The 19,630-nt window shown below is 33.2% G+C and overlaps 2 protein-coding genes and 1 non-coding gene across 3 annotated transcripts; 2 read left to right on the forward strand and 1 right to left on the reverse strand.

Moving 5' to 3' along the window:
- Positions 1 to 7,479: 7,479 nt before the first annotated feature.
- On the forward strand, positions 7,480 to 8,664 carry LOC131608189 (protein SPEAR3-like). The gene is made up of 3 exons (XM_058880113.1): positions 7,480 to 7,892; positions 7,988 to 8,188; positions 8,285 to 8,664. Exons 1-3 carry the CDS (start codon positions 7,695 to 7,697, stop codon positions 8,381 to 8,383), a joined length of 498 nt encoding a protein of 165 aa, XP_058736096.1. The 5' UTR covers positions 7,480 to 7,694; the 3' UTR covers positions 8,384 to 8,664.
- A 4,781-nt stretch (positions 8,665 to 13,445) lies between these two features.
- TRNAS-UGA (transfer RNA serine (anticodon UGA)) lies at positions 13,446 to 13,527 on the reverse strand. Its single transcript has one exon. It is a non-coding gene; the product is annotated as a tRNA-Ser (tRNA).
- Positions 13,528 to 13,623: 96 nt separating this feature from the next.
- On the forward strand, positions 13,624 to 19,320 carry LOC131603850 (tRNA-specific adenosine deaminase TAD3). The gene is made up of 9 exons (XM_058876285.1): positions 13,624 to 13,798; positions 13,894 to 13,945; positions 14,025 to 14,098; positions 14,340 to 14,461; positions 15,657 to 15,739; positions 16,582 to 16,678; positions 16,912 to 17,355; positions 18,177 to 18,322; positions 18,594 to 19,320. The coding sequence occupies exons 1-9, from the start codon at positions 13,729 to 13,731 to the stop codon at positions 18,799 to 18,801; spliced, it is 1,296 nt and encodes a 431-aa protein (XP_058732268.1). The 5' UTR covers positions 13,624 to 13,728; the 3' UTR covers positions 18,802 to 19,320.
- Positions 19,321 to 19,630: the final 310 nt, after the last annotated feature.

Here is a 19,630-nt window from a genome sequence, read left to right on the forward strand (position 1 = left end):
ACGAATTAATCGATTACTATGTTAAAAATGGAGAGGAAAGATATTTAGTTGTTACACCTTATTATGATGCTGTCTTAATTGCTTAGGTCGCATTTTTGAACTGACCCAATCGATTTGGATAAGGTGTCAATCGATTGGCAGAGACAATATTTTTTCCAAAGCTATTTTGATAGCTCCCAACTCATCTGCCACGACTTTAAGGCAAAAAAATAAGTTTGAAAACAAGTATATATGGATGTATGATTTAGCCATGCATCTTTACAAGAATGCCCTTATGCTTTGTAATATATTCACTCAGACGTTTTAAGGTAGACTTTCTTATACTTCAAGACTTGTCAGATGCTTCATCCTTATGGACACTTGCTTGAGTTTACTTTAAGATCAGGCTTGAGTTCGATTCCATTTGGTTTCCATCATTTGATAGTCAAGTCCATCAAATCCTAATATCCTGGTTGCATCTTTAACCGATTAACTACTTTATGTTTGACTTTAGTTGTTATCCTTATCTAGTACATGATCATCTTTAATAGTTGTCATCATCAAAAGCATGTTCTATGACTTGAAAATAAGGTTCCACATTCTCCCTGTTTTTTATGATGACAACGCATCTGTCAGGGAGGTGGCAAAAAATAACAAATATTTGTTTGGAGTAATTAAATTTCCCCTCAATTAAGAAGAAATAGAAGAATAAGAATAAGAATAAGAAGAAGAAAATTAGTGATAATTGAAGAAAAACAAGAAGAATAAGATGAAAAAGAATAATGGTAGACACACAAAGTTTCCACATCCGAGGAACAAACTCATAGAATTTAGATTATTTCACAAATTTTCTGATTTTGAATTGAAGGAGAAATGATTTATAACTTTTTAGTTGAATAATGTAACACATTGAGTTTTCACCTGAATGTTTTTGAGAAATTCATGTATCTTCAATGTCGAGAGCAAGATCGAAAGAAAGGGAAACTTGAAAGTTACCTTAAAATAGGCAAATTTGGGAGCCCTCATGATGACTTGGGTAGCAATGATATGTTGCTAGATACCGCTCACAGCTTATTATGTTAAATGTGATTTAATATAATTGTCAACATCACGAGAACCTACATGGTCACACACATAAGGACAGGTTGATGAGAGGTAGAGTAAATAAGGAACACTGTAAGGTATGATGCACTTAAGTGAATTATAGAACATTGTAAGGTAGGGTGCACTTAAGTAGAATACGGAATATAGTAAGGTACCACGAGCTTAAGTGATATACAATACACCATAAGGTATAGTGCACATGCACTTAAGTGGACTTTTTGGCTTGCATCCCACACAAATGGTTCTATAAATAAAACCCTTGTGCAGAAGCAGTCAATCTTGATGAAAATTCGGTGAGTGAAACCCTAGCCGTGTTTTCCTTTCTCTCACTCAAAACCATCATTCGTATCGGCTAGCACTGAGACGGAAGGCATCTGTTCGTGTGGACTGAGTAGAGACGTTGTTCTTCATCAACGCTCGTGATCACTCCTTCAATTCTGCATCAAAGGTTTTAATTGCCACAAAAAAACTGTTTCTATCACTGATCATGCTCATTCGTACGGATCACTAAAAGAAAATTTTTGTTTTCCGCTGCGCATTGTATCGCATTTTTCCTTCACTTCAGCCATTGAAAGTCTGGTATCTGTAGGGATGGCAAAGTAGGCCCGACCTGCTGGACATACCCATTTTACTCGTACTTTAGTGTAAGGCGGGCCTAGGGTTTAGGCCATCACCCTCTAATGTGCCCACCCCGCTCTGTCCCATTTTTGGCAGGCGCGAACATTAACATTAAATCTTGTATTTTTAGGCTAAAAAGTGCATTGTCCACGGGCTTGCCCTGCCCTCACTTTTAGTGTGACGCAAGCTAAGGTTTTAGGCTCGCACCTTTAATTATGATTGTTCTGCCCCATCCCATTTTTTTGCGGACTTTCGCAGGACGGGTTAAAATGAGGCCAACATTCCTGTTTTCCATCCGTACGATATGGAAGCATTAAAGTATATTTTGAGGTACCTAAGAGCCACCACAAAGAAACCTTTGTATTTTAGAAAAGAATAAATAAAAGCACATGGCTATGTTGATGCAGACTTTGTATATCACATATATAGAAAAATTGTCGTTTTATCCACTACAGAAAACGGGTCTATAACAATAACAAAAACTAACAATGAATTGATACGGCTTTAAGGATTGTTGGCAGAGTTTGGTTTCACACAAGAGAAGAGAGTTATATAACATTTATAGTCAGAGTGTGATACATCTGACAAAGAATTCAACATTTCATTCAAGGACAAATCACTTTGATCTTTTTTATCACTTCATCTTATCTCTATTGGAGAATGTAATACTAACATTGAGACGATTTAAGGAAGAAAGAACTCAATCAATATATTAAGAAAGATGATAATAATTTATAAATTAAAGTTGTGCTTAACTTTAGTTGGTATGCCAGAATAACAAATAAAGCTAATGTATTATCCAGATAACAAAGTATCTTAGAATGCAAGCTCAAGTCCCCGTGTGCATAACATATATGAGAATGAAATTGCAAGAAAAGATAACAATAAAATAGATCCTAAGAATCATGTGGAATGAATAATGCACCTTCAATGTAGTAGTTTGCATGTGTGCACAAATCTATCAGAGATACCATATACGTGTATCTATATATTCCTCACATATCCTCTTCTTAATATTATCTTTATAAAGCAGATTTGATAATTTCAGTTGTTGGATTTAATTTAGCTAACATCAAAAGAAACTAACAAACTTAACTTAAAGTTTAAGAAAAAAATCCTCAATTGAGTCAACTAATATTATAAATATTTATTTTTATTTTTCATATACCGACATAAAGAATAAAAGTTGAATGGTTCATAGCACCAAAGAAAAAAATGAAACAAATCCCAAATCATATAAAGCTAACTATTCTATTAACTATATGTAACTATAAATACTTTGAATATAAACACATCTTTTCTTGAAGCTAACGACATAATTTTAGTTGAGATTAATTAATTAGTGGGGTTTTGTTTTGTTTTGTAATTTGAATGTGTTAAATTGATTCATCACATGTCTCGCCAACAAATTGGAGAATTCACACTTTCCACCTCACAAACAACTCATAAATTATGACCCACAAATCATGTTTCAAACAGCTCAATTAGATTTGATCTCTCATCCACTTATTTATAATAACTACATTATTGTTTCTTATTTTTTTTAATTATGTGTAGATTGCTTTAATTATGTCAATATTTTGATCAATCAATACTTTTATTTTAAGCAACTTGTGGGTCGTTTTAATTAATTATAAATGCATTGCACTCATTCTTTTTTTATGTCATTTCTTATAAATGAAAATTAAAAAAAAAAATAATAGTTTAGGATCTTCATAATATCTAAATTAGGAAAAAGAAGATAATTGTTGTTTACATTGTATTAAATTATAACTCTATAAAATAAATAAATATTTAAAATTTTATAGAAAATAAATGCATGAGATAGTTAAAAAAATATTTTTTATTAATAATATAAAAAAATTAATAGTTAAAAAAATAATAATAAATAAGAAAATGTACGATAAAATAAATAAACATTAATGTGTTAGTAAACTCACAAAGTCACTATTAATTTAGAATTTAATATTACAAAAAATTGAAAAATAATAATAATAATAATAATAATAATAATAATAATAATAATAATAATAATAATAATAATATAAACTATAAACTTTAAGCTATAAATGATTTAATATATGATTTTTTTCTTTGTGTGTGTGTGTGTGTTTTTTTTTTTTACTTTAGCCCCTAGAGATTACCCTAAAAAAGGTACTAGTGTTTTGAATATCCTTTACTTAATTCCCATTTGTGGTTAAATATTTTGATTATTGATTTTACAGCTATGGCATTGATGAATTTAATACGTTATTATTAATTTTGATTTGTTAAACAAGCTTAATACATTATTATTATCAGCTGGGACAAATTGACCGTGAGCTAGGAAACCACATGCAAGATGGAACCCACTTAAAGCATTGTTACCTCCATCAATCAATGTAGCTTAAATTAATCACACAAATCAGAATCAATTAATAACTAAAAATGGCTTTCAGTCATAGTGGGACTGGGAGTGCTAACAAACAGAGAAGCTTTATATTATGAATAGTTCTTTTTAATTACATTATTTTCAACATGTCATACAATTTTAAATTCAATATAAAAATCAAACATACTGTTGAGAAGCATTCTAGAGACTAATAAAAAATAAATTGAGTCTAACTAGTAACTGTCTTAATTAATGTCAAATTAATTATAACAAATCTTCAATTATATCTTTAGTTAACATAGATGTTTGAACATTGCACCCACACCACTAATAACTTAAGTTTAGTCAAATTCTCTAATTGATATATTCTAATAAAAAAAAAATTTGTGAATTATTGTTGTCACTAACTATAATTATCATTGTTTTTCCCTAATTTAAATTATTTTCTTATAAAAAAAGAGTTTCATAATTCAACAAATTAATTTCAATACTATAATAATATATATTACTCTCTTCCAAAGTATGAACTTAAATTTATTAACAATATAATATTGTTTTTTATATATTATTTAGAAGAATGAATTAGTTTATCTTTTGATCATAATCTTTTTAAATGGCAAAGTAAATAATTGTAAATTTTCACCCCAATATCTATTTTCTACAATTTAAATTCTAAAATAATTTTTTTATTGTATATACTAAACTATCCAATTTTAAAAAAATTGTATCAAAATTAAAGTAATTGGCACATGAATTAGAGCCTCTATATTATTATTTTTAATTATATAACTTTTATTGTTTTTACAGATTTAACGTTTCTTGCTCATCAATCCGCGAATATTTTTACATAGCATTTTATTTATGAAAATAAAACATAGACGTAAAAAAATTCACAGGTTAATTTGCAAAAATATCCACATAAAATAAAATAATATGGAAATTCCAGTTCAATTGGCACACCCTATTATATATATATATATATATATATATATATATATATATATATATATATATATATATATATATATATATATATATATATATATATATATATATATATATATATATATATATATATATATATATATATATATATATATATATATATATGAATGACACATAATTGTACATTACAAACTCATAAAATAGCACTAGGCAAAAGAAAAAAAAAACAAATAGGTCATATAAAAATAAGACCAAAAAGTACTTAAAAGAAAATTAGAACTACTAACAAAAGAACTAGATTAGATTCTAAGATAACGAATCACTATCAATAAAATAGAAATTTCAAAGTGCAATCATCTTTAAAAAATTCACACACACATAAATCATTATTAACACAGGCTAAACATTAAATTCGCTATCGAATTAGAGGAAGAATGAGGACACTCCCTTGACCTAAAAGAATCATAATATTTAGAGAATTTCTTTGCCAACCTCTCTACCTTCTAGTCCACCTCTGGTGAAAACCCCATACTACCCCTGACTTCGGAAATGCATTTCCGAAATGCAAGAAAAAGGTGTTTTCGGAGATGCATCTCCGAAAACGCCTTTTTTTTTGAAAAAATTGTCTTATTTCGGAAGTTCATTTCCGAAAACACCATTTCGGAAATGAACTTCCGAAATACTGCGATTTCTGCAGATTTATCAAAACACTCCCCCTCCCCCATTCATTTACCCTAACTCAAATCAAAAACAACCAAAGGCGAAAATTTGTGCAAACAGAATTCCAAGGCTGCATCAAGGCTCCAATCACATTGCTAAACAACATTCAAAAGCCCTCAAATCACTCAATTTGTAAGTTTTGAATTTGTTAGATTCATTATTCAAATGCATGTTATTTAGGGTTTCAATTGCATAAATGATATATGGACTGGTTGTTAGTAGTATTTAGGTTGTTTAGAAGCTTTTTGAATTGGTTTTATGTTTGATTTTGGGGTCTGCCATGGAAGTTGCAGAAAACTCCATCGCAGGGGTGTTTCGGAAGTTCATTTCCGAAAACACCTCCATCTCAGTTTTCGGAAATGAACTTCCGAATTGTATCAGAAGTTCAAATTTTTTAGTTTTTTATTTTGTCTCGCATATTAATCGATTTCAATTGTTTACAGGAACATGTCAGGCAACCAACCAGCACGCATCAGACAGGGTAGGGAGACCCAGACTGCGTCAGCTACACAGGGTAGGGAGTGTCCGTTTTAATTTGCAAGTACTTTATTTTTAACGCCTTTGTTTATTGTGCCTGTTTCTTTGAAGTTTGTGTGCATGTGTTCTGCTTCACCTCCTTTGTTCTTTAATGACTTGTCCGTTTCCCAAGCGTTTTTGTCCCCTTTCTTCTTTTATAAAAGGAGGTCTCATGGACCTTTCTTTCTTCATTTTTACGCAGGAATGGGTGGCGCTAAGGGAAAAAAGGAGGTGAAGGAGAGGAAGAAGGTTTCGACCGGCTCTACTTCGTGCTCTCGCATAGTGAAGGAGGTAAAGGAGAAGAAGAAGGTTTCGACCGGCTCTACTTCTCGTTCCCAGGGGGCCCGGGGCCCGGATGCTCAAGCTCAACTATCTGGCGTGAGAGTCGTGGTTGATGCTGATGGTTCTGAGACTGAGTGGGATGAGGATTGGTATCAGTATCTTCATTCGGAGGAGTTCGCTCGTCGGGCAGAATAATGTGTTTTTGTTTTGTTTGATGTGTATTTTGTAACGCTTGTCGGGCAGAATAACGTGTTTTTGTTTTGTTTGACGTGTTTTGTTTTGTTTTGTTTTGATTTCGGATTGTGTTATTCGCACATTGTTTTTGGATTTTATTTATCATAAGGTGTATTTTCTGTTTATATGTCGCTTATTTTATTTGCCGTTTGTGTTTAATTAAAATGCGAGACTGTTTAAGAAAAAACATAAAAAAAAATACAGTTTCTGCATAATTCGGAAATGAACATCCGAATTCACCCCCATGAGGTGTTTTCGGAAGTTCATCTCCGAAGACACCCCCCATGAGGTGTTTTCGGAGATGCACTTCCGAATTATGAAAAAAAATTTAAAAAAAAAGCGCTTCGGAAGTTCATTTCCGAAGCAGGGGTATTTTCGGATTTTCGCTGGGGGTGACCCCCATAGGGAGGTGGCTAAAGAAATTTTCTAATATTTATTATCAATTAGATTCATTATTATTGATTTTCTAGATACATTCCCAAACTATAAACCATATTAAATATATGTCCACACATTGTCTTGTAGGTTACTTAGTTAACATATTAAATGATATAGATCGAATTGATTTGAGAGTTAGATATGTAGTCTTCAAAATTATAAATATATACAGTAATATGATATGAAACAAGTAGAAGATATTTTATATATATGCCATTATAAAAATAAGTTGAGAAAATAAATAGATATTAATATATTAAGGCAAGAGAATATATAGGTGAAGAGAGAGAAAGAGAGAGAATATAAAATCTAGCTATAACTATAGGTGTGTAGAAAGAAACATATTGAAATCTATACATGCAGAATCTAATCAATCCAGCTAGGCAAACAGCATGATCTGCTTATATAAAAACATCAATTGGGCATTACATCTTTCATTTCTTCCGGGATTTGCAAAATCAAACAGCTAGCTTATACCTTCATAATAATGGATACTACTAATGGATCTTCTTCTTCTTCTTCATCATCAAGAAAAGGAAAGAAGAGCAATGTTTCATCAGAAAATAGTAAAGCAAGAAAACAACCTCAAAGAGGACTTGGTGTTGCTCAGTTAGAGAAAATCAGAATATTACATTCTCAATTGCATCATCATCACCAACCACCTCCTCCTTATTTCAACTACAATGTAATTATATTATTCTATCAACTTCATCTTTTGTTTATTTTACTATATGATCTTCAATATTAGTTTAATCAATTCTTGAATATCATCAAATGCAGGAAGATCCAAGATTACTGCAAACACCATCATACTCACATAATTCATATACTTTCCAACCTCACACTATGAACATATCTGAATATGAAAGATCAAACATCAGATATGAAGATTCTCATCAACCAAACAGATGGCAACATGGCAATGTCAACCACTACTCTCCTCCTCAAACAAACACAACTCAACCGTATCTAAATCTATATGTAAGCATTTTCAATTTTTATATATAAGATATTTACTAGTTAATTGTCTGTGAATTCAAAAAATAACTGTTTTTGGTTTTTGATGTATATTTATAGGACACACAAGAGATAGGTATGCATAGAAGTGATTCTTTGGATTTGGAATCGAGTAAGACTCAAGAGCCAGATTTGGAGCTCAGATTATCTCTCTATTAATTCATTTCTCATTCTATATTTAAACATTTTTATTTACAATTCAAATCATTGTAAAAGAACATGTGTTTTGTTTTACAGTTTCAACTGCTGGAATTTTAAAGGGATAGCCAATAGACAAAGACATTGCACAAAAATATTAATGTAGTATATATATTTACATGTGTGATTCATAAAAAACATTGTACCTTTATATCCATGAGAATCGATGAAAGAGCAAATATGAGAGGATAACTATCATATATGTTAGTAATGTCTATTGGAGTAGCTATTTAATATTTAAACTGTTGAGAACAAAACATTTTACTATCAACACTTAAAACCAATTGCTATTGTGTGAAGCATTACTTGTTTCAAGCATTTAAAATGTGCTCTCAATGATATCAAAACTTGATTGATTCAGATCACCCACCATTTATGTATGTGCATTGTTCATTTGTTGAACAAAAAAAAAATGGAAAGGGTAGAGAAATGAATTATTCTCGTACGACAATAAGAACTTTGGGCGCGGCGGAGTGGGGGCGGACCTACAAAATTAGCATTCTAAGACCCTAGTGGTAGTAAGAGTGATGTGAGAGTAAGAGTGAATTCATATATGAAATGGGCGCGTACGATCCTTATATAGGATTGACAGTTAAAATTGTTTTCGGTTATTCCAGCAAGTTGTGTGGTTCACTGTTAAATTAAATCTAACGGTGAGAGATAAACCAGTGACTAGAATTTTAAGCTTTATGCTTCGTTGAGGTCTCACTTTGCTCCTTGCTTGCTCCACACCTATTATGTATTGGGCTTCATAATTGGGCCTCAATTCGTGGGCCTTGTGATTGGCCTGAAACAATTTCTCCACAAATTTGTGCTGCTTGCTACCTATTGAGGCGAGGGTTTTGTTGCTCAGGTCGTCCTTGACCATTTTCTAGGTTTCCTGGTCGGTCCCCAATTTGCAAAAATGGAAGAGTTAAGAGTGAAAGCAGTTGGCATTTCGAATGTGAGCATTAAATGCATATTTCGTAACCGTATGTTTCTTGGGATGAACTTGATGCATGAATCTAGGTCTAACAACAAGTGGCCCTTCTTTTAAGGCACTTGAGTGGTTGAAGAAATCGAGGTGGGATCACGACCATTGGTAGCATGGTTGCGTTTCTCGGTGTCTACAAGGGTTGATCGTGTGGTAGTTATGCAAGTGATACTAGAAGTCCAAGATAACTTTCTTCTCCCTTTTCCCTTTTGCCGCTAGTGAAATTTGAGACATATTTTTTTTTTTTGCTTTTCTACTTCTAACTTCATCTCTCGCATATGGTTTTTTATCAGCTATCACTCCAACGTCTTTGTTGTGCTTTTTCGATGGCCCAAATTCATGCGAGCCTTTAAGACCGCTCTCTCATCAAGGTAACAAATCAATTTTATTTCCATTCTCTACTTATTTATCGTTTGCTAGGATTTTTGCAGAGATGGTTATATGAGATTTAAACAAGGAAGTTGCGGTTGAAAGTAGGGATTGTTGGTAGCTTCGATCTCAGGGAGATTGCTAGGGTTTTCTTTATCGGCTCTGCCCTTGATGAATCTAGTTGTTGTGAATGATTTCAAGAGAGAACAAACAACTCAAAATCATATTGGAGTGCATTGTCATGCTTTTGATTGTAAGCCTGCAACTAACGAAGTAATATGGTGGTTAAAATCTCAATCTTGTGCTTATACTTATGATCGTTCCTTTTTATGTGTTGGCAATAATCTTGGAATGGACCGAAACGTTCGTCGAGTTGCCCTAAATGCAAGGGACAACAACCAAGCCGCGTGAGTGGACCAATAAATGTTGGATGTCATTTATGTTATCACCAGTAAGTATGGTTTGCAGAATGCATCTGTGCATCTGTAGATTAAGCAGCTGAGCATGTACATCAAACTGAAGAAATATGAAGACATGCATCAGAATATACAAGAGGCAACACATACTCTGTATGTGATAAGCAAGAGGCAATTTGTGAGAAAGCTAACACACATCAGAATATACATATGACTGTACCTTACAAAAGAGAGAAAATTTGTGAGAAAGCTAACACACATCAAAAGATACACAAGAGGCAACGCATATTGTGTATGTGATCAATCTACAGTGTTGTTATACACTAAACACATGCTTGTGTGAAGATGGAAATGGAGAGCATGAACGTGAAAGATGACAAGCTAATTCAATTGCTCCATTAAAGGCAACATATACTATGTGTATGATGGTTAAATTTTGAAATATACATCATATGCCTACCATGAGGAAACTCTCAAAGGATGAAGAAGTTGAACCTGCATGCTTTACAAAATGCTCCATTGAAGAAGATGAAGACATCCAGGAATACTTGATCAAGCATTAATTGATCATGTTGAAAAGCAGAGGAAACTGAATACACTGAGTTGTTTTCTCGTATAGTGTTTCACGTTTACTGATGTTAATCAATATGGTATCAGCTATAACTAGCTACATGATCAGCATTCAAGAATAAGATGAAGATCTATTTAGAAGAAGCAATCAAGATGAGAGCTGATGCTCCATATCTGCTTAAGAAGATCAATGAAGAAGAAGAAATCAAGATAATAGCTTATGCTCTTTATCTGTTTTTAGAATATGAAGATCTCATCCAAAAGTTCAAGAATAGAAGACTACAAGACTATGTATTGTTCTTGTAATTAATTTTAAAACACATAGAGTTGTTGCTCGAAGTATGTTATCTCTTAGGAATCTTTTGTAAAAATGTTTAGGCTCCAGAAGTAACTTCTAGCCAGTGAGTCATAAACATACGTATCGAGAATAGGAGACTATCTTCTTGAATAAGAAGCACATCTGTAAATCTCCAGAAGATGCCTTGAGCGACAAGTTAAGGTCAGAAGCTTGAGAAGACAATTGGCTACGATCATTGTGGAAATCTCTTGGAGACCAAGTGAAGGTCAAGAGTTCAAGAGTTAATGGATGCTATATCTTGTGGAGATCACTGAACAGTCAATTGCAGTCAGTCACAACAGGTAGTTGTGCAGGGAGTTCGTCACAACGCGTTGTTGTGCAGGTTACTAGATTGATGAAAATTATATTCAGTTGGGATCACTCGCGAGTAGCTTGTGCAGGGTTAGCCACAGCAGTTGGCTGTGCGGGATAGTTGGTCACGATGGAGGATCGTGCAGTTGTAATCATGATTTGGTTATAGTAGATTAAGACCTCTGTTGAGAGGCAAATCACCTGAAGAATGTGGACATGAGGTAACCTTATTCAGAAGGTGAACCAGGATAACAATGAATGTGTCTTTTACTTTCTGCACTATTCGTTTTAACCTAGAACGTTCAAGCAAAAGCTCCTCAGAACTGCACTGAGCAAGTCAGAAGTTCTGATGACACGCATAAGTTAAAATGAACATCTTATTGGTTATGTAGTTCTACATCTTCATGCTTCTGCAACATCAAAAGCATAATTCAATAGATGATTAAACGAAAGAAATAAAACACGTTAAAGAAAAGGAAAGGGAAATTTAAAGTGATAAAGAACACAATTCAATCCCCCTTTTCTTGTGTTTTTCTCCACCTTCAGCTTAATCTCCATGTTATTAGAGGACTATCAAATGCAAAAGGGGAAACATTTGAGGGGACAAAATCAAGCAATTGAAACTTGGGGCGCTAAAATCAAACGATTAGAAAACTTTGGTACCAAAATTAAGCAATCGAAACTTTGAGGAACAAAATCAAGCAATTGAGAAATTTAAGGGACTGAAACTATATTTAAACCAAATTTAAAAAATATAAATGTATCTTGCATAATTAAAAAATAATAATAATTCTGTGCGTCTTAAAAGAGGTTTAAATTGAGAAAAAAAACAAATTTCCTACCAATTTCATATGTTATAAGACAAAAAAAAATGAACATTAAACCGTCCACATTTTTTCAAAAAATTAAAGTGTCAAAAGTCGCCAGCTGAAACAACTGGTACGAAATCATAATTCAATGATTAATGAAGTCTCCATTGATTGTTTATTTATCCCACGAGATGTGAAAGGAAAAACATCGAATAAAACTTAAAGGGGAAAACAAACAAAGGTCTTACAACCAATAGAACGGGTAAGGATGTCAGTTACACAAGAAGAAGAGATTAGCACTCCTCACGTCCGTCGTACTCGACGGAGTCCGCTCTTGTTAGTCTAATCTATGGGTGTTATCGAAAAATCTAAAGCCTAAAAGCTAAAGGAAAATGTATGCAAAAGAAATAGAAAAGAAACACGGGGAAAAGAAAGAAATATATACAAGATTGTGCTCGTTCATGCCCGGCGACCTAATGCCTACGTATCTCTTTCAGGAATCAGAGTCACCGTAATTCGGCTCAAAAGTTTTGGTGTGTGTGTGTTTTAAAAGTGAACAAAGATAAGTACAAATAAGAGAAATAAAAGCAAGTTAACCATTTAACCAATTAATTAAAAATTGATTAAATTAATTAACCAAAGTTAAGAAAAATTAATTAACAAGACTAATTAATTTTACTTAACAAAAATCAACTAATTAAATCAATATTTAATTAATTGATTAAAAGCTTAAAGTGTGTAAAATAAAATAAGAGAATTAAAATGCTAATTAAAATATTTTGGAGTTTTTAATATGAAAATAAAATCTAAAATTGAAAACATATTTTTTTGCATTTTTGATGTTATTAGAAAATAAAACAATCATTAAAACAAAATTAAAATAGGAACAAAAAACAAAATGGGCTTAAGAAAAGAGTAGAGGGGGGTGCTAAAAGGAAGTGGGAGCTGGCCCATATAACCGCAGGTCCAAGATCTCTCAAATCTGCCAGGAGGGGTGTAGCTGGTAAAAGAGGCGCTGGGCTGAATCGAATAGAAACATGCAGGCCCAAGCAGAAACTTATGGATTTCAGGATGGGGTACGAATGGAAAAGGGGTGTATAGAATAGGTAAAACGAATTGGGCTTTTAACAACATATGAGCCCACAATTAAAACTAAAACAAAACCCTAGACTACAAGGAGGGTCCGCCTCCAATTTCTCCATTCTCACGATCAATTTCGGATAAAATAAAAATAAATCGTCGACAGCAGGGTTCGAACCTGCGCGGGCGAAGCCCAATAGATTTCAAGTCTATCTCCTTAACCACTCGGACATATCGACTGTTCGTGTTAATTACTTTCAATTTTAATTTATTATATATCTCTTATGTTGTGAATGTTTTAAAAAAAACCTTAACGACGTCGTCTTGCTCTTTTTCTTCATAGCAGAGGCCCTGCCCTAGAACACATCACTCTTCATTCCCGTCACCGCCGTATCGGTGCACCGCCCTAGCAGCATTGCCACAGCACCGCCGCTCAGAGAATGACGAATAGCCAGTTGATCGTGCACATCCCCGACGTGCCGCCACACGATCTTCACCACCAACCTACTGGTTACATTATCTAAACCGTTTACTTCAATACTCTACTACAATTTTTCTTTTCAAAATTCATTCAATTGAAAAAGTGTTGTTTCTGTTATTTACAGTTAGTGTTTTTGCTTCATTCATCGACCCAAAGCACGCCAATCAAATTGTTAGGTTAGCTTCTTATTCAAATAGTACTTCACTTCAACTCTTTATGCTCTTTAACCTAATCTTCGCTTCAATTTATGTTTAGGCGTTTGAATCAGATAGCACCACTCGGTGATCTCCGTCACGTCAAACGAATTCGGAAGAAAGTTCTAGAAGGAGGTACTTTTCATTGCTAATTAGTTGCTACATTACAGTGATAATATATATTATGCAATGAAGGGGTATATATAAATGAATAGTAGCGAATAAAATTTGGTTTAGTTAATACAATTTATTTTACATTCGTATAGTTGGAGTTATTTATGTTTTGTACAATTGTGCTGTTATGTTGTTTTCTGTTGATATGAGCTATCGTTGTTAGACTGAGTCGGCTTTCGGTGACATTGGGAGTGTTTGACAGGACAAATAGAGCTATCAGTGGTCTTGTGCCTGGCGAATGAAGGTGACAAACAATTGAATGGTGTGCCGCCTCATCTTCAGGAGATGATAAGTTCCTATCAGTTGAGTCCTTTTATTACAAATGTGGGTTTTCGTTTGTTTTTTTGTTTTGTTTTTCGTATTAGCTAATGATAATGATTGCTTAGATTATGGTTTTATCAGTTACACCTTTTGATACATGTAGTGTGGAGCTTGATTTCTGTTAAGTAGTCTAAGACTAAGAAATAAAATAGGCGCTGAGAGAGATTTGCTTCCTTTAAGTTGGTCCGCCCATCTTGACTTGGAATCAGATAAAGAGAGGTCCAATGCGACTTTCAGAACCAATAGTTTAAAATCGAAAGATTTTATCATAGAAACTATAGGATGAAGAATACATCAGATATTCATTTCTTAATAGTTATGATGGGTAGAGTAGTCAATATCATGCTGTAGCAGCATAACGAGCCCTGGCCACTTCCAGACACACACAGTAGCAGTCAAAATAGCTAGCCTCTGTCAAGGCAAATGCCGCCTACTGAATTTCAAACGTTGGCGCTTTTTGGTGTGGGTATTTTTGAAATTTCGCTATTAGAAAATACCAAAACAACATTAGCCTTCTCATCTTTCACTCGTGATGGCATTTTTAACCTCTGCATTGGTTAGTCACAAGTCACAACTAGTTGTTAAGTTTTTTATTCATATAATATTGATTCTTACAAAAATAAAGGTCAGGGGATCAGCCATCCTGCTACAGCATTTTTTGGTCATGGCTGCTCTTCCCTGCTATATGGGATTGATACCAGTGATGATGCGTTATGACTTATTTTAGTTTGATTTTTTCAAATGAGATGGAACTGATGAAAGCTATCTGATATTAATAGTGGTACTGGTATGGGACTATGGGTGGTCAATTACTTTTAATTTTCACTTGTGTAAATAATTATATATTTTAGTTTATGGCACTACTGTAATCATTGAAGTTTAATCTTGAAGCTCTCTTTTTTGGTCCTCTACATCTTGCTGACTAAATTTTCCATTTAAGATTAACAGCAAATCCTCAACATTGAAAAACAGTAGTTTCTACATGAATGGAGTTTTAATTTTATCACATGTTTATCAAATTTTAATCATGCAAAGGTTTAAGACTAAACTGTATTACTTAAATGACCATTATTACCTTTTTTAGGGCCTACTACATGTCAAGACTAAGTAATTTCAGTTGGTATCCCGAGGGCCTATGGTCCTTGTTGTCTATAAATTAGTTAGTTTGCACGCTAAATTCAACTTTTAATTATTTTAGGTCTGCAAATATGAAGCAACATCAAAAGAAGAGTGGCAAGAACAATGCAAGTTTTGGCCAACGTCATATCATCCAAGAAATTAGTAAGCTTCAAGTTCTTATTCTCTTATTAATTTACTTTATTTTGAATATTGTTGTGAGCTTTTATCAAAATTACAAATTGTTGGTTTCGTTTGAGTATTTGAAATTCAAAGTAGCTTAAATATGAAATCTGTCCATCAGAATGTTAGACGTATAAAATAGTCTATATATATTAAAACATGCACTGTTGAATGAGATTTCAAGTCCAAGAATTACATTCTTCAATTTGATTAAATGATTTAGAAGATGGTCAGGGACTAAATACAAAAAGATTATAATTTATATCCATCCGATGAGAGTTACAAGTTAGACAATGTGTCTAGTTGGCTTACATAGATGAAAATGTATCACCCTTGTGTCTATGGCATCCAATGTGTAATTGTTTTCTGTCTTTGTGAGTAACCCAGGCTTGTTTACATTTTTATGATGTTTCCACTTTCCAGTAATTATATTATCGGGTGTATCAGATTTGCAGTAGTTTTAAAAAATGATTTATTCTATGTAACGATCTAAGCGATATATGTTACGTTCTATGGGTAGAAGCTACGGAAGTTTGAATGGGAAAAGGTTAGAGGGTATTTTCAATAATTTGGACTGCACAAGTATTGGACATGTTAGGACTGTTTGATGTACCGAGATCTTTTAGTCTCATGTTTGTTTGAAAAACAATGCTCATCTTAAAATCTTTACCATACATAACCCATGCTGAATTACTTTTGGGGAGAGGGGCCCTATATCTTTTTTATTGTCAATAACCTTACTGGACTAAAATCCCAAAAATTGTCTTTATCATAATAGCTGATTTTGCTTATGATGCTGACTTTGCATTTTAACAAAATTACAGCAGCATTGATGGTATTACTGGATTTAGCGAGGAGGACTCGCATTCAGTTTTGAAGTTTATGCAATCTGCAGTAGAGTTGGCGACATCTGATGGCTTGGTAAATATACAAACTTGGCCTTTTTTATTTTGGTTGTGACAACAAATAATGTTTTGACCAGAGGCTTATCTTCTATTACTTTAATTCTTCCGATTATGCCACTACTTGAGTTATGTTCGTTCTGCCCCCTCTATCACATCTCTTGCTGAATTAATAAAACCTATTTTGGTTAGAATTTCCTACTATTCAATTTCACATTCAACTGCTGCTTACCTAAAATTTTATTAATTTAGGTAGTCAATGCTGCAGTGATAGTGGATCCTTCAGATAAGCAAATAATTTCAACCGCACGTGATCAGGTTTTTGTTTGGAATACTTGCAAAGATGACAGCTGCTATAGAAAACCAGATTTATTTAGTTCTCAGCCTATTTCCAATAGATTGGATCCCAAGAAACCAATGCATTTAAGAAGTTCCTGCAATCATCTCAAACAACCATATACAGGTGTTGCTTGCCTATATCCTGGGCAATGGACTGAGCAGCAATCACATTCACAAAGTTCATATTATTGTCATCCTTTACGACATGCTGCAATTGTAGCTATAGAATCATCTGCTGCCAGGGATAGACGTCTTTTCCCAAATGATGAGGGCAGTAAAGAGAAATATTTGGAATTGGATCATGAAAGTCCTTGTACAAGCTCTCCTTCAAAGAGACAGAAAATTGTTTCTGCATCTGTAAGTTTACCTACATACATATGATATATTATGTATTTTTAAGGAATGCCTGTAGATATGACAATGGATAATGGACTATATGGGTACTAGCAAAAATCACACAGAATGGATAGAGTAATTATCTGTTGAATGTGCATGGCTTTAGAGATGGGTAATTACCTGAAAAAAAATTAAAAGGATGGACACACATCTTAATTAATTAAAAATATTAAATTTAAAAGCAATCCATACACCCTTTTGTTAAGGCTGATCAATATCTTCTTACATTTTAATTTAACTTAATGTTCCTGTTGAAGTTAATTAAAGTGTGAGTATGAGACTTAAGTACCGATATTTTTTTAAAAAGTGGGTATGCAAACTATTACTGTTATGCTCTACTCAGTCCCTATCCAACCATCCTTATTGACTGGTGTATACCCACCCAGCTGTGTGAAGTGCAACCATTCCACTGCAACAAACATGTATAAAACATCTTGAACTCCCAGTGTTGCTTTCTTAGTTTCCAAGTTATTTGTTCTATTGGAGGCTAGTTTTTATCACCTTAATATCATGTATTTTCTGTATTATTGTGTATTATTGAGTCTGCGATATTGTTTGGATAAGTAAATATTATGCAGAAGGCTAAGGAGATAGAGCTTTAATTTGCCTAACAATTACTTCCTGTTGAAAAATCTAAGGCCTAGTAAAGCATCTCACTTCAAATTTAACATTGGCAATATGGAAACATACAAAAACAAACTACCTTGGCTATATTTGCTGTTTATTTTCAGTTGAGTGCATTAAGTAGAAATCTTTATTTGATATTTGGTGTGATGTTTCAGGTTGAGGATAATGACAAATTGAATGCTCATAGTCAAACGTCTAATCAAATTGAGGAGAATGATAAATTGAATCCTAATCTGCTGTCAGCACGGCCTTACTTATGCACTGGTTATGACATATATCTTGCTTGGGAACCTTGCACAATGTAAGACTGGCACAAGATTGTTTTATAAACTTTGAAACATTTCATTGTCTGTTGAATTTATTTGATGTCTGAATTAGTCTTGTTACTCTACTATGAAGGTAATATGAGGGAAAAAAACTAGCTGTCAGTAGCATTTTGATTCTCGTTTTTTTCTAGAGTGCCTTGTAACACATGATATGGAGAAATTCTCTCCAAATTTCATTTTCTGATGGTAAAAATCTCTTCCCAAGTATAATTTTTCTGATATATTTTCTTTCCACTTCAATGTTAGGTGTGCCATGGCCCTTGTCCATCAGAGAATTAGGCGAATATTTTATGCTTTTCCAAACCCTAAAACCGGTGCCTTGGGAAGTGTTTACAGGTTACAGGGGGAAAAGAGCTTAAATCATCATTATGCTGTTTTCAGAGTTTTAATCCCTGAAGAAGCCCTCCATAAATATCATACATCAGTTGCAGAAGCTGAAGAAACTGGAATTTGACTAGTTATTTAGTAGCACAGCTTCTTAAAATTCAAGAGTGGATGAAGAAATATTTTAGTTGTAGAGACTATTTATTAGTGAATATTGAATATTTAATGATTAAGTAGTAGATGTACTTTCAAATTGTCATTTATGACAATTTTGAAAGCAATTTTTGTCCTTGTAGATGAAATCATGGTCACATAACATTACTTGTACTGTTGTACACCAATATGTATTCGAATTTTGCTTACCAATCTAATGCATTTTTTTTTCTGATAATTTTGGTCTACTGAAAACATGGTCACATTGACATAGTATATTCATTTTCTCAACCCAATATATATGCTTTTATGGTTTTTCTCCATGGTTAATAAAGGTTATAAAATTGGATGGTTTTGAAATCGGGCAAAGCGGATCCGGTCCATCAGACATGTTTGTTTTGTCTGTATTTTTTTTTAAAAAGATCAAAGTTTTAATCCTACACACTGCACTCTAACATGTTTAAAGTTTTAATCCCGCACTCTCTAACATGTTCAAAGTTCAATCTGTGTTTTTTTTTTTTACTTTTGCATAGACATTAATAAGAATTTTCGCAAAAGTCGTATGTCTGCCCCTAATGATTTAGGGTTTTAAATCCTCACCTCTCGTGTTTTTTTTTTACTTTTGCATAGACATTAATAAGAATTTTCGCAAAAGTCGTATGTTTGCCCCTAATGATTTAGGGTTTTAAATCCTGTCTCACCCGTCCCAGTTTTTTTCCAAGTAGAGATTGTCTCATTCCTTTCTAGACTTTTCCAGATTTTGCATGTAGAGATTTTAAGTCCCTGCCCTCAACTATGTGCCAACT

This window comes from Vicia villosa, linkage group LG5 (genome assembly GCF_029867415.1).
Source record: "Vicia villosa cultivar HV-30 ecotype Madison, WI linkage group LG5, Vvil1.0, whole genome shotgun sequence".
NCBI lineage: Eukaryota > Viridiplantae > Streptophyta > Magnoliopsida > Fabales > Fabaceae > Vicia > Vicia villosa.

Coding starts and splice junctions, on each gene's coding strand:
- LOC131608189 (XM_058880113.1), top strand. CDS start 7,695: ATGGATACTACTAATGGATCTTCTTCTTCTTCTTCATCATCAAGAAAA. Junction 7,893..7,987: donor CTCCTTATTTCAACTACAAT/GTAATTATATTA, acceptor CATCAAATGCAG/GAAGATCCAAGATTACTGCA. Junction 8,189..8,284: donor AACCGTATCTAAATCTATAT/GTAAGCATTTTC, acceptor GTATATTTATAG/GACACACAAGAGATAGGTAT.
- LOC131603850 (XM_058876285.1), top strand. CDS start 13,729: ATGACGAATAGCCAGTTGATCGTGCACATCCCCGACGTGCCGCCACAC. Junction 13,946..14,024: donor CACGCCAATCAAATTGTTAG/GTTAGCTTCTTA, acceptor ATTTATGTTTAG/GCGTTTGAATCAGATAGCAC. Junction 16,679..16,911: donor TGGCGACATCTGATGGCTTG/GTAAATATACAA, acceptor TTATTAATTTAG/GTAGTCAATGCTGCAGTGAT.